The sequence below is a fragment of the Vigna unguiculata genome, chromosome 9 (genome assembly GCF_037176805.1).
Source record: "Vigna unguiculata cultivar grain cowpea cultivar isolate G323 ecotype 2 chromosome 9, ASM3717680v1, whole genome shotgun sequence".
Taxonomy (NCBI): Eukaryota; Viridiplantae; Streptophyta; class Magnoliopsida; order Fabales; family Fabaceae; genus Vigna; species Vigna unguiculata.
The window spans coordinates 6,057,021-6,081,043 of NC_140800.1; the positions used below are offsets into that span (position 1 = coordinate 6,057,021).

Consider the following 24,023-nt stretch of genomic DNA (forward strand, 5'->3'; position numbering starts at 1 on the left):
GCAACTAGTTTTCTGGAAAAACACAAAAAAATAAAAATAAAAAATCTAACACAATTAACCAAATGGTCAATACACAAACATTACAAGAAAAATCATTATATAATATTTTTTTCAAAATTTATAGATAATAAAAAAACATATGTAGGTAAAACACGAGTTTTAGACAAAAAAAAAATTTATATAAATAACATTCTTATAGGTAATAATTACCTATTGATTTAAAAATTCATAAGTAATAATTACATTTTTAGGAGGTTCCATATTTTTTAAAAATGCCATTCTTTCTTGCATTTGTAGCTTATTATTTAGGTTTTCTTTTACTTTGTCTCCCAACTTTGCCGGGATTGAGGTCGTTTGCCTCCATTTTTTTTTTTTCATATTTAGTGATTCTTTTGAGATGAAGGAAATCTTGTAGTCCACTTTAAAGTCATTTACGTTAAAAAAAATTCATTTTTCGCTTCTTCCACATTTAACATCTTGGTGGATGTGTATCTAATGATAAGTCTTTAAGTAAGGATCACAAAAATGATATGCATGTGAGTATCTATAGATAAAATTTGTGACGAATAATTAGTATTATCTACCGATAACAAGTATTTTAATACTTGTTTATAAATGGATTGAATGCGAGTATCATACTATTTGTACCCGCATGTATATGTTATCTGCAAAAAATTAAAATTAAAATTAATTTATATTTTCAAGTTAAATTTAATTTATATTTTATTAGATTAAATTTAATTAAAATTAAATTTTAATTCATATTTTATTTCATGTTTTTATTTTGTATTTTAATTAAATTTTATTTTAAAAATTTATAAATTATCTTTTTTTTTTAATATTTACGGTTATCTATGGTTACTCGCGAGCTTTTTAAAATTCATGGATATTTTTTAAATGGGTATCCGCATGGATAACGGGACAAGTAGTGAGTGAATTTTTTTGTTGTGGGTCAAGTTGCGAATATGCATTATCCACACCCGATCCGACCTGTTGACATCCCTAGTCTTGAGTGTTATAGATGTTTTCTTCTTGATCACTCCATTTTATTCCAACTCTAACTTATGCACCTTTAACATTATGATTTGAACATGTTGTGCAAACTCTTAGAAGTTCTGAGAATTAAAAGGTGTGATATGTAAAGCTTAGGCAAACTTTGTAATATTTTGTCAATATGAATTATTATTGTAATGCTTGCATAGAGAGCTAAGCTTGTTTAGTATGATATAAAATCTATTAAACATATTTTGTATCTTTTTATTTGGTTTCATATTAAACAACTCATATTGAAGGGTGAGAAAGACTTAGCTTATTTCTTTTTACCTCTTAGGAACCCTTATATATGTTATTACTATAGTGTCCCACATCTACTTTGTTCTTATGAAAGTGTGCACCTTTGATTACTTCTCTTCTGATATTGAACACATTAATGAGTCATGTTAACTTCCAAACCTCACAAAAGCACTCTTAAAAGGTCTCTCATTCCTTTAACCACCTATGACTAGAGTCAAGTCTATGGAAACAAATGCTTCACAAGACCTCTCTCTAAACATGATGCATGTTTATACCATTAGTTCGACATGTATGTTAGCTTTGTTCACTTTCGACACCTTCAACCCTAATATAGTATAGGTTCTTCCAATTTGACATACATAAGATTGTTTAGAAGTGTGTATCTTGATATTGTAAAACATCATGCTCCTACGAATTTCAAAAGTATTCGGTTCTACTTTGTATTATATGACCCTGCTTGCATATAGGAGTGGCAATGCAGGTCGGGCTAGCCTGCACCACATTTTCAATGCGGATTGAAAAGTCTAGTCTGCATTTTTTTTTTAATTTATCATAAAGCTTTCAGTGTTCAACAAATTGGAAAACTTTAACAAGTTTACACAATTAAACAAATACTTTGAGGAATTAAATGATAAATTGATGATTTAATATTTTCATTATATTCATATTTATACTTTAACATGACGATGTATTTTTTAAATTTTAGCACATTCAAAAATACATATTTATACTTGTCTTTTTCAGGTTATACAAGAATCTGGAATGTTGATATAAAAGTTCAAGAAGAAAGTAACTGATATACTTGTCTTCTCCTCCTTATATACATCTACAACTATATCTAACTTAATTGAATATGTTCTGTTTTATTGGATCTAAAATTTTCATTATCATTAATTTTATTAATATATATTATTTGAAATAATAATATGATATATTTTATTAAATGAAAATATGAATAACTTTAATATATTTTTACAATAAAAATAAATTATTATTTAACTTTGTAAAATGTAACTTGTTATTAAATTTTAATTATACTTTTATAAATTTAAATTTATATAATAAATATACTTTTTAAATCCTATTCAATTATTTGTAATTATTATACTAATAAGAAAAAAATGATTATTTTTTTTACAAACATTTCATTCCTTGTCAACAAAATTTATTTACTATATTTTAAAAAATACAGTGCACGATACAAATACTGTTGGATACTCATTTTAGTTTCTTCCTAAGTATGCAAAGTTGCAAAGTTCCTACAGGACTGTCAAAACCAAATTTACAAACATTTTACTAATAAAAAAATAACTTGAAGAAGAATGGTAAAACATTGCTTCCATTCATTACATCACTACTTGAAAGAGCTTAAAATTATTACAAATAGTTACTAAAGAACCAATAAATCTACAACTTTGAGAATGAGAAAAGATAGCCCAAAGGCTAAGAATGAACTCCTCATCTCTTCACCTATCGCATTCGCATTTTAAACTTTAGTGTATAAAGTAATCATTTTCTATTTCAATACACCGATTGAAATATAAATGGGAAAAATGAAAAACAAAACAAAATTTCTAGCAAAGTCAAAACTTTCTACTTCTGACTCTACAATAAGGGCCAATGCAATCACAGATCAATAGATCAAAATGATCTGAGAATGCATAATCCATTAACAATTGAGAAGTAGTGCATTTTAACTGGTGGCACAATCTTGTAGATGAGGGTGACTTTCATTTATGTACCTGTGCCATAATGGCTTATACCTGCCTATAGCTAACTTCAGCCATGGTTTCATGTTCCCATTGAAGTGAATAACTGCTGCACTTTCAATCAGGCGGTTGTCAATATTTAGGTCATAACCCAATCCTAATACATGCCATCTTCTGTCAAGTGGTTCTGTCAAGCCATAAAAACTTAGAAGAGCAGGGGGAAGTGTACCAAGCTTCCAGAGTGTCCCATCAGCATTCTGCTCTTGCCAATAATGATACTTCGCGGTGACATTTGCTTTCCTCCATGCACCCAGGTCAAAAATATTCAGACCAAAGGCCCATCCACATGCCTGTGGATCAAACTTTGAGCTTATAATTGAATTTGAAAAGTTGAGATACTTGTAGTACCTATGGAATGCTTCTAGACAAGTTTCAACGGCACCATTCACATTTCCATGCAAATCCAGTGAAAAAAGTGGGCTTAGGTCCTTCTGAACAACAACATCATCATCAAGGAAAACAATCTTCTCAAGTAATGGATAAATCTCAGGGATATAAAACCGAAGATGATTTAGCAAAGACACAAACTTGGGATTCTGCAATTTTGGCTCAACATTTACACCTTGATAAGGTCCAAAATAAAAGGTTCGTGATTCTGGACTGTGTAGCTGTTTGATGATTGGAGCATAAGATTCATTCAACCAATGAAATTCCTCAATATTCTGCACCTCTATGGTAGCCCCTTTTAAATCATTACTATGGAACCATTCTTTCATTGCTCCATAAATAATACCATCGGTAACGATGTGAAAGACGAAGCGATTTGGATTATTTGCATTGATGACTGTTGAGTTAACAACAACAGATGTTGCCAGTACATTATCTGAAAATATGCAGAAGTGATATAGGTTATTATCTGTGAGCTGGGGAGAGATTCTACTCTCATGTGAAAATTTTTGCCAGGATGTCATCTTTAGCCAATCAGTCATAAGTTTCACATTTAAGCAATGAAGACTCTTGGGTAGTGCTTCAGCTGATAGTTGAGCAAACACAGTGCTTTGAATTGTTGCTTTATTTGCACGTTCTTCAAGTGCTTGAATATATGATTTCATCGTCACTATAGTGGTTGCAATGTCATAATGGACATCCTGTGCCTTGAAAATTAGAGAAGACAAACTTTTAATAACTGGCCCAGCTTCCTCCATGGTCACAGCCTCCCCAGTCATGGCAGCTTTTGAAAGCAAAAGCTGGCAACTTCTAATTTTTGAGCTAAGTTCCCAGGCAAGGTGAAGATTATTGTGCTCTTTGGCAATAATCACATAAGCCTTGGCCAGAACCATTTGCTCTGATAGTTGCCGTGAGAACGATGCTGGACTTAAAATTTCTTCAGTAAAATTCAATCTCTTAGGAGAATTTTCTACTTTAGCATTTCTCTCCTACAATTCACGTAAGTAGCTTGCTCAATAAGTACTCAGAGGGGGTGAGGGACGGAAACAATTATAACAACAGATAGTAATATCACTTAAAGCATAACATCTCTTCAGCAGTATGGAGCACAAAAATAGCTGTACAAGGATATGAAATTGTTCTATGATTAACATTTATATTTACGTCACACCGAATGGTCTATACAAAATGGATAGTTTTCCTGTATCCCCTGTTCTGCATATCAACAGATATTTGGATTGTTTTTCTCAAACATTAGAAGAAGAATCACAAGCAAGGTAACCATGTCTAACACTTAACATTTTGCACATCACATGACGACAAATTACTTAATTCTATTTATAATATCATCCAAAATCTAGGGAGTACAATGCTTTCTTTTTTATACCATTTATTGGTCTAATTAACACCATAATCATAAAGAAGCTTGCACACAAAAAGCAAATGTTCAGACGTTTTCTTCAATGTTTAAAGGTAAAGTGTCCGTAAACATAGCTAGATCTATCACTAGAAACTGGTGAAATGAACTAAATGAGTGTTAGATTATTATTTAAGAGAAGAATGACTATTGGAATTAGTCACAAATTCACAATCACTGATGACACAAGAAATGATGACTGACTTCTACAAGGAATTGGCAATGTTAAAACAATTTCTGCAAAAGAGGCAGTGCGCAAGTGAACAGTTGCAATGGAATGGTGAGATCAAACACTAAATGCATGATTGATTCAATGGTCACTTTAAGCGCATGGATAAGACACTATAAACTATTATTTCTACGTAGATCAATAAATTGGATGTCATTTTGTTATGTGTATTAGACATTTGTCCATAGACACACACTAAATACTTACCAATAGTAAATGAGTTCTATTATACTGTGTCAATATCTGTTCTTCAGTTATTTTTTTCATTTAAGGCCAAAAAGAAATATTAAAACAGTTTCCCTTTCCAATAGGGAAAGAGTCTAAGAGGGTGGCTAACATCCAATAAAATAGCTCATTCATAACAATGTAAAATAGGAAAATCGTAACTTAATATGCCAAAAAATAAGCCAAATCATAATTCATATTGAGGGATAATCAAGTAAGAAGTCTTCCTTTAGCTTATATAGCACTACTTGTAATGGAGTTACTTTAATGCCACTCCAACTACTAGACTATTACCTCAGTATCAACCATAACCTTATACAATAACATCACAAACCACAGGAAGATCCATCTAAACTCAGGTTAAGCTTCAACAGAAAAACAAATAGAAAAAGGTGATTTGTCACATATGAATCACATCTAAAAGTAACCACCAAATTAATTCAATTATGGAAGCAACAACCTAAATTTACTTCACTGTGTTTTATACACTTATACAGAAGATCAGAAATAAGAAATAATTTCCCAAGCAGTAACCGTGACGTAAAATTCCTCGCCCAAAAGAATTAAAAAGGGAAACAAACACCACTGATATGAAAAATCATGAAACCTACAACCAGAGTCCAAGGAAGATTATTAACATACGAACAAAAGCAATGAAAAAAACAGTAGACACATACACATAGACACATTCAATTCAATAGAAATCAAACCCGTGCATGTAAAGAATAAAAAAAAGGACACGGCTTTGAGATTCGAGATAAAACACGACGCGCATTGACAATTGCCTTAAAAATATTCAAACAAAGAATTAAGATCTTCACGCGGCAGCTAATGTCAATGCAAATAAAACACTTAGATAATTACAAAAACAGAACCATTCACAATTGATTCGTTGAAAACAGGGGAGGGAGGGTGCGACGTCGTTTTACCAGAAAGGGGCGATGTACGTGATATTCGCGGTGATGATGTTGCAGGAAGAACAAAACAAGACCGGCAAGAGAGAAGGCGCCGAGAAGCAACCAGATCCAATAAGCGAACCGCCGCCGAACCGGGCGCCGAAAATCGGCGGCCCGTCGCCGCATTTTTCACAACAACTTTTCACCACCGAATCGGAGAAGCAGAGGCGTCCATTTCTCGGATTGGATCGCGGCACGAGCTTGTCGTGGGCACCAAAAGCAATGGCCACCGTCACTCCGCGCCACGTGACATGCACGTGCCTCCGGGCGAGAATGAGAAGAAGGGAATGCACCCAGTTGATCCTATGAGTGATCTAATATTATTATTATTATTAATTATTATTGGTTTGTGTGGAGTGACAGTAAAATGGAGTGGAGAATATTGAGACCGACAAAGGGAAAGGAGAGTAACAGAGAAAGTTGAAAGTTAGTTGCTTTGGATTCACCTTGGTTGGGTTGGGTTAAAATTTAATAAACTTGAAAGGACCTGCAAATAAATAAATATATTCAGGAGAAGAGCCGGCACATGGTGACATGACATGTGAGTTTTATTGGGTTCATCTGTAACACTTCTCAGTTCACTGCTTATTCTTGTCTTCTCTAATCAGATTATCTATGTTATACATAATTTATTTTATTTACACATGAAATATAAAATATCACTCTTAGAAAAACTAAACATTAAAATTCAATTAAAAAAATATATAATCTTTTATGTTCAATATATTTATAAGAACTATTGGTTTAGTTATTTATTCATTACTATGACATGTTTGAGGATTTATATAATATAAGTAAACTAAATTTTTAAGCAAGGGAATAACAAAATAATAATAATATTAATAATAACGACGATACAAAAGTTATAAAAAATATTATTTATATGTACTTTTAATATTTGTAATACGTTATTAATTATTATATTTTACTTTATCTATGTTATTATTATTATTCATTCTAAATCTTAATATATACCTATTATTATTATTATTATATTATTATAATAATAATAATAATAGTATAAGGTGATTTTGAAATTAGTTTTTATTTTTAAAATTTGATCTTTTATGGTTCACACATTACAGATATAATTAGAGTTCTTTAAAAATGAATCATTCGTCTCACCTGGTTTAGTCCACTACAGATTTGTCACTTAATGAACCAATCGATATAATCATTTTTATCTAACGATGTTAAATTTGTTTTTGACGTAATAAAAAATATTGTCATGCATGCCTATCACCTTCATCCGACCATCATCTTCTTCATTCCTTCATTCACTATCAGAAGAACCAATCGACGATTCATACTCCCTAATTTTCATCTTCTCCATTAATTCTCCTCTCCTCCCATTCATAAATTACAACCCAACACATCACAAATACATATGCGCAAAAAATGTTTTGCTCTCCTCCAGCCACCTTATTCTCCCTTTTCACACCTTCATCTTCATCTTCCTTTCTCTGCTCCACCATCTCCATCCTTTCTCTACCAACAAAATGAGAATGGTTAAAAAAAGGATAACAAATGTGAATGAAGGAAGGACAACGTGAACAAATGTAAATTGATGAAACACAAAAAAATTAGAAAAATCCATTTCAACATTTGAACCAACTCTACTAGTTAAGCTGAACAAGATATACAAGTACCAACTAATAAAGAAGAATGAAGAGTGTAATGAAACATTGTAAAATAGTCATTTATCACTTTAGAGCATCAAGAGGAAATTAAAGAGGCTTAATGTTGAAAGTAATGAAGAATCACGTGAACATTAAAATTTTCTCTTCAGCTCACGTTTAAAAAAATTGTTCAATTCAATAATTGTTTTTGTGAATTTCAATCTTTATGCTAAACAATTTTAGTACTTATTTTGTGCTTATAGTTCTTGTTTTAATATCTTAAACTACAAATTAATCAATTAACATAACAAATAATGGATTAAGTTACCAAATAACATATTAAACATGCATAAAATAATCTATTTGTTTTTTAGAGATTTGTGTTTTATGGAATTACATTTTTGTTTGGGATAATCGATTACGACATGAGCTTAATCAGTTATTGTGTACTTGATTGAATTTTTTTTCTCTCACATATTGTGTCGTACAGTTCTTGTTATTATTATTTTTTTTATAATGCTCAAGGGGAACGTACATGCATGTTTGCTTGGAGATGATTTTAAGATGGGTTTATATTTTTTGTACTTCTAGACTTAGCTCGAATTTTAAATGAAACTCGAATTCAAAAGTTATCTAAATGTAAAGTGTATGTAGCCTGCAAGATACTCTACTCCTAATATAGCTTGCAAGGCAACTTTCTAATGTAGCTCACCATGAAAGCTTTTATTATGTATGTGGCGCCTTCTTTGCTTCCATGTGTATCACATGTGGCACCTTCTTAATCTTGGACGAAGGTGCTTTGGTTAGTCATGGTAGCCTAAATTCAGGCCCATGGTTAACCCAATTTGAAGCTCAAATTTATTTACAACTATATTAAATAAATAGTTAAAAGTACAAACAATTTTAAACCTATACAATTATTTACAAAGGTAAGAAGAAGAAACTTTTAATATTTTACTCTCCAAATAAGTAGAATATTTTTTATTGTATCTTTTTTTTTCAATCTTCTTAGTCATGGATCTTGTCATAGGCTAATACATATATTTTTCTTCATGGATGGTTCTCCATCACCACACATAATGAACTTCAATGACACACACACACAACTTTCTTAAGAGATTATGCTTGTGTTATTATAAATCTTATCAAGGAACATATCCTATAACATCTCATTTTCATAACTAAATACTATTAAAATAAAACATTTCATTAACAATATTCAGAAAACAGATAAATCAATATATATCGTAAATGAGTATAGTAATATTATTAATATACATTCTCAAGTTACAATCACCAGTACAGTAAGGGCTTTCTGTCCCGGTTATTTTTCATATTTTGCCTCAGGTCTGGAACCGAGGCATATTGTGGCGAGGCCAAAAGCCCCTTTTGGCCTCGGTTATCACCCGAAGCCATATACCCAGTTTTATGCCTCAGTTGTTTCAAAACCGGTGCCATATACCCAGTTTTCCAACACAGGACATGTCGCGCTCTGCTCCTCCCAACTCCATGAATGTACTGCAACGAATACTCAATTCGCTTGTTGTTTGGAATCTCCATATCGCCAACACGAGCGCACTTGATGCTCAATCCTTGAACCTGCACACACACCTCCAATTCATGTTTTACTGTGCCAAACACGAAACCCTAAAGGAACAAAGAAACAGTTAAAAGTGTGAGAAAAACATGAAAAGGAAAAAGAAAAAGTTTTGGAAGAGATTGTGTGGAGAGAGAGAGAACGGGACATGATTTGGCGAGTTTGAAGGAAATAGCGGATTTGTGGAACAACAGAGCAGCGTCTTCGACATTGGAACCCAACAAGGGGCAACAAGCGTGGAGCTTGTTCTCCGCTTTCTTGGCTAGCACATGTCCCTTCACCATGTGATCGTCGTTCATTGTTGCTTTCACTCACTTCTTCGATTGCGTTGGTTCCTTCGTCACCGTTGCATTTTGGCGAGAGAGAGAGAGCGAGAGAGAGAGATGCGAAATGGAGGTGCAGTAGCAGGGAAGAAGAAGGGTTCGCAAAATTCAAACCCTAAATAAATCCTATGGCTTCAGTTGTTAGAGGAACCGAAGCCATTGACCCCATTTTGGCATCAGGTCTCCTTGGACCGAGGCCAAACAGCTAACGTTCAGTCAATTTTTGGCTTCGGGTCTTACTAGACCGAGGCCTATACCACTGTTTGGCACCGGTTTTGAGTGAATCGGGGCCTATACCCCTCTTTGGCTTCGGGTATTTGGAGAACCGAGGCCTAAAACTTGGCTCTAATTGCAAAAATGCCACCGCGCCATTATATACTTCGGTTCCTGGCCAACCGAGGCATATAAGGCGAGGTAAAATGGGAATTCTGCACTAGTGGATACTAATATCCTATTACAATGCTATACCTAAAATAACCTAAGACCGCTCATCGCCCAGATAACTAACTCCTCAAAATCAAGAGGTGCCTCTAAATCTGCAACTTCGTCTACTCCAACCGAATATGTGATCATCACAAAAGGACAAAACACAACAACCTACAAGTGCAAGGTTAAGCTAGCTGAAAAGAGGTAAACATGTATTTATATTCACAACATACTACGCTAAATTATATTATCATAATAGATATATTTACAATTATTACACAAAATCATACATATCACTAGACTTTTCTAGACTATATTTTTCATATACATGCCCTTGATATAGGGTACACAAGAGGTGTGTACCTGTGATGGTTCCTAAACTTTGCAAAGTCTAGCCTCGAGGAGTTATTACCCAACCACTCACAGGGTTAATCCCATTCATGCCTAGGGCTCAATGCATCCCAAGACTGGGATCTCTTACTACTCTCACCACATAACTCATTCTGCACTACTTGAGTGTGAATGATTATTAGAGTTCAGAATACCTCCTACTAATACTCTCGCATATCAAGGCATACACTAACAATATCACCACAACCATCACCATCACAAATTTCTCCTTGAAATTCCTTAAACATCATAATCATCATGTACACAACCACATCATCATTTCAATTAATAATAATAAACATTATACATATACGTAATCATATTATCTTTTCCATTAATAATAGTCTACATCATAAGCATACTTAGAACAATCATAGAACATTAAAAAACAGCTAAACAGGAAAAACAGGCAAAAGAAGACAAATGGAGTTATATATAAAGTACATCCAAACGATGAAAATTATTTCTCTAACCACAGACTTTAAAACAAAGATTCCATTGGTCAGAATGAAGAATCACGTGTCTAGGATCAGTTGTCAAAATTTCAACTCGATCTGATAGTTAACGAAGTGAGAATTTGCATTTTACCAAGAGAACGCATACTGGATAAATAGGGTGGTGTCCGACGCCCAGCCCCCGTAACCCATTGACTTCTAGCCCCCGACGATCCAATAGTAGCGCCCGACAACCCAACAGAAGCGTCCAAGGACACCAAGTCAATGGCCTAGTGCTTGACAACATTGTAATGTCACCCGATGGTGTATCAAAAACAACAATTTGGGGGAACTTGATCTTGTGCAATTGACTAATTAGGCATCTTTCCCTTAGTTTTATTGATTGCAAGTGGTTTTAGAGAGTTAATAATTGATACCCAAACACTCAAAATACATATTCAGACTTTTCCCCAAATTAAGACCAAACACAAATCAAATATCAAACAGTTCAACATATAACTCATCAATTCAACACACCCAATCACAAATTCAAACACGATAGCACACGATATTAGATTTTTAACCACGCATATACATTATTTAGATTACAATAAAGAACACCAAATTTAAAGAACTCGGACTAGCTTCCCTTACCTGATAAAGTACTCCACATACACAAACAACTCTAAGAACACCAAAACACTTTTATCTCCACGGGATGCTCTATCTACGAAAAGAAACATCACAAGAGCGATCAAGACATACCGTTATGATCACTATTGATTAGTAGAGACTCATATAGAAGATGAAAACCTCATATGCAAGCAGAAAAAGCCTCATATGAAACATAAACAAAAGAAGACTAAAAAATGACTGAAACTTAACTTATGCGGATGGAGAAACTAATCGGTCAAAATTGAAGAGTTTGCCACTAGGATCACTCCTACTATCTCAGATCTGCAATTAGGTGAATAAAGAACGAGAACTCCTAGAGAGAAGTTAGATAATTCTAGAAAAGTGGTTTCTATAGACATGGTGTGTTTTAAAATAATGAAATTTGTTCATAACAAAACTATTTATACTAAAACCTTTTAATATTAATATAATTGAGTCTCACTATCTTTAAACCACTATCACTTCTAAAACACCATTTTCTAAGGTTTTACATATCCCAACATAGCTACCATTAAAAGGTTTCTTTGCTCTCACCAAAACCTTTGTTCAAGACATCCTCCTTGATTTCCATAAAAAGGTTGGGAAGATTTGTGCCTAGGAGATTATCAACTTGAAGGTATTAAGCTCATTTGAATGTTAAACATGTTCAAGCATAACCTAAAACCAAGGTAGCAACAAAAGCATAAGCTAAAGCCAAAGTTAATGAAGTAAAGACAAGGTAGACAATGATTTGAAAGCCTTTGCTAGAGACGATGTTTAGGCTAGATGTGCTTATTAGACTTCATCCATAATTGTGTCTTTTAAACATAAGGTAGTCAACTTTTGCCTGTAGTGTATCAGGAAGACTGTTCTAAAAAGACTTTCAGCCATGCATCGTCTTATTTTTCTGATACAAGCTGCTTCAAGGAAAGACAACACACACATAACTTGTTCGATGAAATGTCTTATTGAACTGAAAACACTATGCTAAGTGGAAGATGAAGGACACGATTAAGGATGAATTGTGGAATGAAAAATGAAGATGGAAGTTGCCTCGCCACTTAGGGTGCTCGCCAAGATAAGTGGATACACGATACTCTTCATGCCACTTAATTGATCAATTAAGATAAGTGAGAGCTTCACCATCACACCACTCACCATACTCGTGAGATAAGTGAACGAAAGCCACAAAGAAATGGAATTTATGCTTCTCTCCACGCCACTCAATAGAACCAATGAGATAAGTGGAGGAGTTGCCACTTGAGCCACATGTTCAAGATAAAACACACGCACGTATACAAGAGAATCACTAAACAATGTCTCTCCATGTATATTCTAAATCTCCCTTTATAATGAAGGTCAACTCCCTATTTATAATGGAAGGTCAATTGACCTAAAAGAAAGTCCCACTAAGCAAGGTTAAACCCTAAATACAAAATACTAATAAAAGAAAACACAAAACAATAATGAATTAAGGTTCTCATCATCCATGTTTCCCTCATTTTCTCTATTTAGGAAAAGGTTATCTTACCTAGGCCTAATAAGTGTTATGTGTATTAAAGTGTTGCTTAAAGAAGAAATGTGAACATGAATGAGTCACTAAGCTCCAAGTGTGGTCATACATTAGTAGAAAAAGAAAAACTTTAGTTTCACTAACACAAAAAAGACTTCATATGTCTGTTATTTTAGGTTTTTTACGTCTGTTGTAGGTCAGACATAATTTTAGGAGACATAAATTTATGTTTGTTAAATCCTCGACATAAATTTACGTCTTAAAATCTCCGACAAAAATTTACGTTTGTTGAAGGTATAACAAATGTAAATTTACGTCTCTTGAAGAGAGAACAAACATACATTTTAGAGTTTTTTTTTCAATGCTACTCAGAATCTCTTCATGGAGATGCAAAAACCCACACACATGGTTCTCGTTTCAAGTCTAGGTCTGGGCCATCTCATCCTAACCATTGAGCTCGCCAAGTGCTTTGTCCTTCTTCACAACTTTAAAGTGACAATCATCATCGTCATTTCCAAACTTTACGAACTGAAACGAAGATCCTTAACTCAGCCTCACACCCTCCCTCTGCCACCTCCTTGACATTTCTTCACTAGACATCACTGTCGTCATTGGCCAAAACAATGTCATCATTGTCCAAAATCATTAAACTCACATTCAAGACAAACAAGGAGGTCATTCATGCATAACTATGATTGAGTTCCCACAAAATAGTCACGTGCATAGACTGGCAAGAAGTATATGAACTTAACCTCAATGCAAAAAATAATCGGAGGGAAGTATGTTTTCCAATGAACCACAAACGAGAATGGCTAAAAACATGAATTTTGATCACCAATGGAAGCCCTAACTCGCAAAAAAGCTTTGTTGGCATCGAGAGAGAGCTTCGTGCAAGGAGAAAAGTTAGGGAGAAAAGATGCTGAAAGTTCTTTTAAACAAATTTACATTTGATCTATAAAGGACAAATGTAAAAGAGGGATTTTATGTCTCACCTTTATAGAGCAAACGTAAATTTACGTCTATTTGTTGCCAGATATAAATTTATGTTTGTCTTGTAAGGGTCAAACATAAAAATCATATTTTACGTCTGTCCTTTACAGGTCAAACGTAAATATTTATCATTTATTTACAAAAATGCAAACTGTGCATTTTTTTTTACATTTGTTGGCCATATGTTAGACATAAATTCAGTGACATTGAAAACTAAATTTTTGTGTTAGTGTTTATCTCACAACGATTCGAAAGAATTTGCAATAACTATTTTCTTTCTCAATTTGTTTTAAAGAAAATCTCTTTAATGAAGAAAGAATGGAAAACACATCTACAACAATCACAAGAACATAAAACTCTTAAATAGTCCTTAGTCTTTTGTGTGTGACTAAAATACTATTTGTGTTTTTGAGTAATCTAAAAGAGTGTTTATCATCTTATATTTATCTTAGGATATTACCCTCTTTTATTTAACAACTTGTGAACTTTTATATCATACCCTATGTGTAAAAAAGTTGTTTAGCCAGGAGTAGTTGTGTCCAAAGACTAGACTAACACTAAGTAGAGACTAGATGTTATGCAAAGATAAGATGAAGTCTATAAGATGTTAACATAAGAATTAGACGTACTGTATCATGAGATATAATTTTGATTGTTGATCATCAACTCATTATCAATGTTTACACTTAGATCTCCAAGTCATTAGTGACATCACATACTTAAGAAAGTTAGAAGTGACTTAGTGTTAAAAAATATTTGTAAATATTGTTATAGGTGACATTAATTGTTCCAAAGGGACAAAGTGAGAAATTCTTATAGATGACATTAATTGTCCTATGCATACACCTGGTGAATCAAATTAAAATCAAATCCTAATCATTGCGTTGTTACTTTTTTAAGTAGAAAGAATTATACCTTGATTATCCATTATAACTTTTTATCCAATATTATTTTCATCATTTTTATTTAAGATTATCGTTTTTATTCTCCTTTGACATCTCATTAAATCAATGAACTTAAAAATAATATATATATATATATATATATATAAAATGCAATTCATTATTATTTTTGCTCAATTTTCATTTTAAATATCATGGAATTTATTTATTTTATACTCTAAACCAAATACTATCTTTAGAAAAAACAATAAAACATTTTTAGTAAATTTACTTTGTATAATGAATTTAACTTTTATTTCTTTAATGTTAGATTTAATGCATCGTTTTCCTAAACAAGAATAATCCTATAAAAAAATTTATTTATCTTCTAGTTGAAATAATTTATTTTAATTATCCTATATTTTGATCCAAAAGAAAGGTCGAAACTTAAACTTTTTGTGAGAAGCACAGATTCATAATTGCCACTATATATGTATTGTAGGCCTGTATCTAGACAGGCCATACCATATAATAATTTACTGAGCATCCTTGAAATGTTGTATTCATAGACATATTACATACCGATGACATTCCAACTGAATTCATCGGGTGTTGTTCACATATCAACACACATCTTATAATAAGGTAAGCTTTGTATTTGCCATATTCATATTTCATTTTCTTATGTTATTAATACTCTTCTATTCATTTGTAGGACGAAGCATCCACGGTGGAAGAATGGCATTTGCTCGAGTTGGAGTTACAATTCCATCATTATCTCCTACATCACCTCCTACTTGTGAGGACCCTCTGCATCAAATACCCTATTTAATTAGCATCACTTTCGAGTTCAGGTTCTTTTCTGATTTTGTTGCATTCTTCTTAAGGAGTTTTTAAAATACACTCTTGATGATATATTAAAAAAGTTTTTAATATATTTTAGGGTTAAATATATTTTTAGTTTTAAAAGTTAAATGTAAAATTGAAATTCGTTCTTGTTTCAAACTTTGATACATTTTTGTTTTCAAACTTTAAGATTGAATAAATATAATCATTTTAACCCAATAATATTAAGTTTTTTTTTTTTTGTTAAATGAAGTTTCAGATTCGTATTTGAGTTATTTACAGAATTTACCACGTTGCAGCTCAAATGCTACTTGAAATACCGTTTAACATGTATCAAAGTTTGAGACATTAACAAATTTTAATTTCGTAAATAAATTTAAAAACTAAAAATATATTTAACCATATATTTTAAAACATCAAGATCAGTATACATTAGTATATTTTAAAGATATATTATAAGAACAACACTAAAACCTATGTAGAAAATTCAAATTTTATCACTATTGATTTAAATTGGATCTAAGGTGAAACAATACATGAGAAGATGGTGTCTACTCAACAAATTATTTAAAAGTACACTTATTTTCTAAATTACCCTTTAAAATTTATATAAGTAGCATCAATAAAATGAATGGTATTTTAGAAATAATCTTACTAGTTAAACTTTGAAATTTGATATACAAACCTAATATTGGAAGTCTCCAATGGTTGAGGTACGAGGACAGAGGAGGCTAGATCCATTTCATCAGCTTGTCGCTCAAACTGCGCTTGTTGTGCTGCTAGTGCCTTCTCTTTCTCCTTTATCTGGTTTTCACTCAAATCAATGTAGTGATATAAATAATATAATACTCAGATACATTCAACAAGAGTTTCATCACCAGAAGTAAATGATCAACGTTAATTCCGTACCTTCTTTGCGAGAGTGTTGTTTTGCTCTTGTAGGGCCTTATCCTACAACATTTGAACCTAACCAAGTTAAATCCATCCATGTGTACAATAGATTCAAAAATATCACGGTTATGTTAGTTAGAAAATTAATTCTTTTCAGTAGAATTAATTATTGTAATAATTGAAGTTACATTTTACAATATCAATTAGACTTGAGTTCAATCAAATAAAGCATTGACATCATTCTTAACCTAAAACTTTAAGACAATAGATTTATGAGTTTTTATTCTTATATAGTGTTCTACTTTCTTATTTTTAGTCAATGTAAGACTTAGATTTATACTTAAATTTCTAACAAAAATAAGTACAAAATTTACAATATCAAGACTTGAAATGAATGAATGACTTGAAACATAGTTCCATGTTAATTCTTATGCAACTTTTTTCAATTCAGTGGAAAAAGTTTTCGCTAGGAGATTGCAAAAGGTAATACCAAAAGAGATAGATCCATCTCTTTTGGTTATACTTTGCTTAATTGGATAATAAAACAGTGCAAATTGATGCTTAACTGTTGAATGATAATACTTTGCTCTTCCCTTTAGTTTATTAAAAAATGCTACAAAAAAGGTCTCCTAGATACGTAAATTGTTTTCTGCTACAAGTCTCTCTCTTTGCTAAGTTCAGTATTAACAACTCTACCAAAAAACATAAAGAACTCTTTGTTTGAGCGGAGGAATTATTAAAGAAGATGCAATTACTTACAAAATGTAAGGACTAAAAGACAATAGGTGGGTGTGGAAACATGATCCTAGTGGAACATACACAGTAAAATTTGTCTATTTTTCAACAAGATTTGAATTTTAATAGCCAATTGGGACAAGTCTACAAGAACTACTGGAGTGTTGATGTCCCACCAAATGCAGCATTCTTTAATTAGAGGATATCTTGAAATAGACCATACTAAAGACAATCTCGTAAGAAGGGGTGTTGGCAAATAGACACGATATTAGGTATGTGTATTCGGATGGAATAAGAAACAACTAAACATTTGGTCTTTATTTGTCCTTTCTTCCAATCAATGTGGAAAATTGTTTTTGGTGGGTCAATATCTATAGTGTCAAACAAATATTGTATTGGATCATTACTACCAATACAATACAATTAAGGGAAGGAAAATTTAAGGAAAGATAAAAGGGAAAGCCTATGATTTATTGTTTGATGCTTCCGGAGAGAAAGTAACATTTGTGTTTTTCAACGTAAACATGTCCACAAAGATGGAGTTTTACAACAAATACAATGTTGTTGTTGAGCGAGGAATAACAGCAGAAAGCCAAATTTATGTTGCTTATGTCACTACTAAATATGTATATATTAACATATGCTTCTTTTATATGGGACTATTAAATAACCATGAGTGAACTTCTTCAGAAATAGTTTTCCACCTTTTGTTGATTCGTTGAGCAATGGTTATTTTGCAACATATACTTAAGAAAAAGATGAAAACAAGAAAACTCACCTTTTTATTAAGCTCTGAAATAGATTCATACATGAGTTGGTTCTGCAAATTATATAATTAACTAGTTAGAAAAACTATATAGCATATTCAGTTCAAACTTTATCACAAAAATGCTACTACTGCATGATTTTACCTTCCGTGATCTAATGTGTTTGAGAGCACTATCAAGCTGATGCTCCAAATTCTGAAGCTCTTTGATACTTAGACCATCCAAATCTTGTCCCATAAAATTCCTGCAAAACCATTACACAATTCTACTGTTTTATATTTTAGTGATTACAAAACGCAAAAGCCCTTGCTCCAACTATCTCAGTACCTTTGATTTTTCTGTAGAACTTCCAACCTTGCTTTGAGCTTTGCATGTTCTAGAGTCCAATTTTCCTAGCATTGTTTATAATAAAGTTAGTGTTATCTGATTCTTGCAATGTTCTGTGTAGCAAGGTCAAGTTGCAAAAGATATATCTACTTTATTTCTGACTGATAAAAACAAGGAAATACATGAATTTCGTAAGTTGAAATTTCCCCTTGAAACAAAATTGATGAACAGATATACAATTAAAAAAATCAGTTGTTTAGTAAGTAAAATCGATAAAAAAAAATAAAAAATCCTACGCTGGGTTTAGAGAAAGAAAGGGAAGATATCAAATTATAATCAATGAATTTTTAGCTTAAATCTACTTTTGATCATGTAGTTTTCTAAATTCCTATAAAAAATTTTAATCTACTTTTGACTATACTTTCAATGCTTATAGAGTTTTAGCTGTATATTTAGTTTTCTTGTTTTTAAAAATTAAACTTTTAATCTACCATTAACATATCTTTTTTAATTGTTCATAAAAAGATGTTAACATGTCCTCCTTAAAATAGTGAGGTAATTGAAGTACTTAATTTTATAAAACATATATACCAATTCTGTAATTAAGATTTTAAAGGGATCAAAATTGTACATCGGGAAACTAAAGGATAAAAAAGGATTTAAGCCTTAATTTTCTGATCTTAGATTATCATCAATTAAAATTGAATCAATAAAATGAGGTTATGTTATTATTATAAGGTTAGATAGCTTACACTTTGTGGCTGATCACTTACAACAAGCTGCCTCTCAGCATATGAATACCTCTCATACCGTTCAAGAATTCTTTCCATACTGTTGACACAGAAAAGTAATAAGAACTTCATATTCCATTAACATGTAAAAGATTCAAACTTTGTCTTAAGAAAATTGTACCAACCAGGATCGTTCATCAAATCACATTTTTCAATACTTGTATTTAACCCATGGTGGTTTGGGAAATTTGGGTGTGTTCTAACTATATATATATATATATATATATATATATATATATATATATATATATATATATATATATATATTTAATTAAACAAAACAAAATAACATTATGAGATGGGACAATGAATTCTCCAACCTTATATAAAAGGTCTTTATCATGTTTATAGCATACAAATTTGCTTTTGCGTCCATTTAAGTACAGGACAAGAACAAGAATCCACATTTGTCAGAAGAAATCTATAATAAAGACCATAATTTTCGTAAGATCCAAAATACTAACCAAGCTAGTAAGAACATGGCTAAATATCATCTCATTATGTTGAATACCTTTTTCATCTTCCAAACTTTAGACTATATTTGAATTTTTTAGCTTAATGGTAAAAATGGAGAGGAGGAAATATTCTTTCACGTAAAAATAGAAATAAATATAATGAAGAAAAATAGATCATAATCTATTATGTTTCATATTTAGTTTCAATTTTCTTTTCTTTACATTTAAGATTTACTTGCTGAAAAAAGTAATAAACAAAAAAAAAATGACTATTTTATCTTCTTAAGTTTTATCTTAATCAGTAGTGTTTTAATATTTAAAATAAAGATATGACAATTAAAAAGTTATTACTCATTCTATTATTTTATAAACAATATGAAATGGAATACTTGTTTCCTGTTGGTGAAAAAATCAAATGACATGTATCTTGGTTTTCACTTAGAAAGTCATCTAATCAAAATTTGTATATATTTTTTTTCTTTCCTTTCCCATTATATCAACAATGATTCAGATAATGTTGGTAAACGACCAAGTTGCACTTAATCAAAGATAAAATCTAAACAAGCCCTCGCTTGAAGGACCCATATATAGGTAAGATTTGTACATCACATACAAGGTTTTAAAAAACATTCTGACACTGATTTCAGTCCTACATAAAAAAAAGAAAAAAAAAGGCGTGGCAACAACATATTTATCCAAAATGAACACAACAAAACTATTACTACAACATAAAAATTTGATTTCATAGTAACACTACCATTGAAACTATATAGGAACCTTTCATCTAAGAGATCTGATAATTTTATTTATGTACAAGGCCTTAAATCTAATGTTTCTAATCCAAACACAAAATATAGCACAAGTTGTGAGCTTCAGCTAAGTTTTGTTTTCTAACTCAAAATGTAAGTTACAAAACATCATATACACCAAAAATGACTACAACTGCACAGTTTATTTTATTTTGTGTATGCTCCATGTTATGCAAACAAAAAAAAAATTCAATAGCAAATAGGACTACATATATAGACTTCTGTGTTACTGAAGTCTACCTAACTAGGATCCACACTACACCTATATTAATTCATCTGGAAAAAAAAATGTCAGTAAAATCTTCTTTGGGGACCAGAGAGGAACCAGGTTATAACAAACGTATGATATGTAACAAATTCGACAAGGGTACGGGCTAGAGGATTATAACCTGCTGCACTAGGTAGCAAGGTAAAAAGTTGTGCACACTCGAGTGTGATATTGAATTTTAGGAGGAAGCACCATTTTAAAATCGAATTGCTTATACATATATTTTTATGTTTGTTTTGTGTGTGTGTGCGTTTTGATGACCCTAGTGTCACAGTGATCGGTCACTTTTGTGGTTCCTCCTTTCTCGTATTTGTGTCTGAGGCTGAGTTTGTCAGATCAGGCTGCTTCTTTCAAATAGCGAATCACGTACGCTTTATATGGCCATGCGGAGAGAGTGATGTAATTCTCACTTACACCACACAAACTACTACTCCGTAATAGTAATAAACTCATGCTAAATAACTTACGCTACACAGTAAAATAAAAGTATATATATATGCTACTGCATGATGATTATGATTATGATGATGATGATGACACTCTTTTTCCAGTCAAAGAAAACCAATCATCAAACCACAAAAATAAACATATAGCTAGTTCTAGATAATCATACCATAATGAAAATCTGAGAAATGGGTTTTACCAAAATGAAAACTTGAGAATTGAGTGTCTAATCTAATCACAGGGCTAATTACTGGTAAACCAAAAGGGGGATTAGAAAGTAATAAACCAGAAGAATAGCATTTACCAGAAAGGGGATAAAAGAATCATCAAGAAGAGGCATAACATATATATCACAGAGATCCATAAGCAAAGATTATAGTAAGAGAAATGAAAAAGGGTTGAAGGTACGTGAGGTTAAAGAACACACACACATACCATGGATCGCTGGAGTACTCAAAGAGTTTGCCTTTGGTGGAGAAAACTATGAGGGCGACTTCAGCATCACAAAGCACAGAGATCTCATGAGCTTTCTTGAGCAAACCAGACCTTCTCTTTGAGAACGTGACTTGCCTATTGATCTTGTTCTCGATCCTCTTCAACTGCACCCTTCCTCTCCCCATACTCTACCACCACACAAACACTTACTTCCAAAACTTTGCTGCTTTTTTTACCCTCTCTCTCTCTCGATCACCACCACCACACCAACAACACAATTCCCACACCAATTCCAGTCATCAAATAACAGATCGCAAGAAAAACGACGTAGCAGCACAGCACCCTTCGATTTCCCTCTATCGGTAAGTTTTTTCTCTATGGTTCTCTCTCGGTGTTCTTGTTTCTGCGTGTGGAATTCTGTGATTTATAATATGCTATCAACATCTTTATTCACGTACGTGAGAGGTATGTGGTGTGTGTGTGTGGGGAGACGAACATTTAACATATGAGCCTTGACCACGAGTCTCCCTGTGATTCATTCTTCTTCTTTCTTTTTTTTTTTTTTTCATAAAGTGAACATCAAAACATAAGATAAAAATTAGACAGAGGGAAAATCATTGGCTATTATTATTATATTCGAGGAAAAGAAAAGAAAAAGTGAAAGTGGGAAAAAACCTGATGGGAAGGTGGTTTTCAAAAACCAGAGTGGTTTCGTCAAAACGTTGTCGAGCTTCGATTGGACAGAGGCACTATCGGGACAGTCCGTTGCTCCCTGTCGTCATGTACGGTTTCTCGTTGCGTCTTTACTTCCTCTGATGGATATTTCTTTTTCTCGTATTTTCCTATGCTTTTGTCTTTTATTATTCACCATCTTTCTTAAAATCTTCAAATCTACGGTCGTTTAATTTTTTCAATAAATTCAAAATGCTTCAAAATTTTGTAATTGTAAGAGACTGACTAAGGACTATTATTAGGTTTAAAATTATGGTAGTTCTAGTTTTAAAGTCCATGCCAACACCAACAATAAATATAATTAAATACTATTGTATAAATAAATCTAAATACAGATAATATTCTAGTTTTGTTGGTTTGACTCAAGTTTATAGTTTTATGGTTTGATTAAAATTTACTGGGAAAATTTTCGTTTAAGTTTTTTTCAATAAATTGAAAAAATTAGATTTTTTCCCCTCCGAATTTAGGTCATTATAAGTAGAGACGGGCTATTAGGTCTAAAATTATGGTAGTTCTAGTTGAAAAGTCTAGGCCAACAACAACAATAAATATAATTAAAATATAGTGTACAAATAAATCTAAATATATACAATCTAATTTTATAGGTTTAAGTTTATAATATGCTTCCTGAATAACAACACAAGAAAAATAGCTTGAACGAATTAATTCATTTTTTTGGGGCAACTATATGATAAAATTTATCAATGTCTTTACACCATGAATTTTGCTTGTAGTAGGATTCAAATTACACGTGCTAGAGTAAATACAGGCGCTATCGTACCTGTATGTATTCATTTTATATCGCACCTGTGTGTATTTATTTTATATCAGTAGGTTATTAAGTTAATATATTATATATTATAATATGTGATATATTGTAAGATTATTAAGTTAATATATAAAATAAAATTATATTAAAAATAAAGTGAAATATATTAGAAAATATGAGAGAATAATCATTAATAAATAAAGAAGAAAAGAAGTAGAGATAAACGATTTTATAAAAAATTTGTAAAAGTAATCGTCAATTTTAAAAAATTTAATAAATAATTATATTTTAAAGGGTAAAATCAGTATTTTAAAATGTGGACACAAAAAGAAGAATCTTCTTTTTATACTATTATATATGAACATTTGTTTTGACGGGAATTCAAATTTTTAATTCTGAGAAATTCAAATTATGATTTGTGTAATAAGACTATATCTTTTTTATGTTTGAAATCCACGTGTATCTAGGTCATAATTTTTGTATTTTTTAATTTAACTTAAAAATAACATTAATAAAATATGAATTCAATTCATTTTTAACTTGAAATTTTAAAGCAATATATGTTTACATGTTTTTGTTTCTCATTTTTCTTCCGTATAAAACTTATACTCATTTATATTATTATTATTATTATTATTATTATTATATATA

At 31.6% G+C, this 24,023-nt stretch overlaps 2 protein-coding genes across 3 annotated transcripts; both read right to left on the bottom strand.

Moving 5' to 3' along the window:
* Positions 1-2,605: 2,605 nt before the first annotated feature.
* Positions 2,606-6,696, bottom strand: LOC114164005 (hexosyltransferase GAUT11-like). The gene is made up of 2 exons (XM_028048455.2): positions 6,250-6,696; positions 2,606-4,438 (listed from the first exon to the last, which is right to left on the bottom strand). The coding sequence occupies exons 1-2, from the start codon at positions 6,400-6,402 to the stop codon at positions 2,987-2,989; spliced, it is 1,605 nt and encodes a 534-aa protein (XP_027904256.1). The 5' UTR covers positions 6,403-6,696; the 3' UTR covers positions 2,606-2,986.
* A 6,947-nt stretch (positions 6,697-13,643) lies between these two features.
* On the bottom strand, positions 13,644-22,340 carry AGL8 (AGAMOUS-like 8). Of its 2 annotated transcripts, none has more exons than XM_085666456.1 (8): positions 21,872-22,340; positions 19,422-19,500; positions 18,670-18,734; positions 18,487-18,586; positions 18,354-18,395; positions 16,859-16,900; positions 16,635-16,753; positions 13,644-13,834 (listed from the first exon to the last, which is right to left on the bottom strand). In XM_085666456.1, exons 1-8 carry the CDS (start codon positions 22,054-22,056, stop codon positions 13,825-13,827), a joined length of 642 nt encoding a protein of 213 aa, XP_085522582.1. In that variant the 5' UTR covers positions 22,057-22,340; the 3' UTR covers positions 13,644-13,824. The 2 variants fall into 2 exon arrangements, with proteins under 2 accessions (XP_085522582.1, XP_027942348.1); XM_028086547.2 differs by lacking the exon at positions 13,644-13,834 and adding an exon at positions 15,574-15,913 and having other exon boundaries at positions 21,872-22,339.
* Between the last annotated feature and the right edge of the window lie 1,683 nt (positions 22,341-24,023).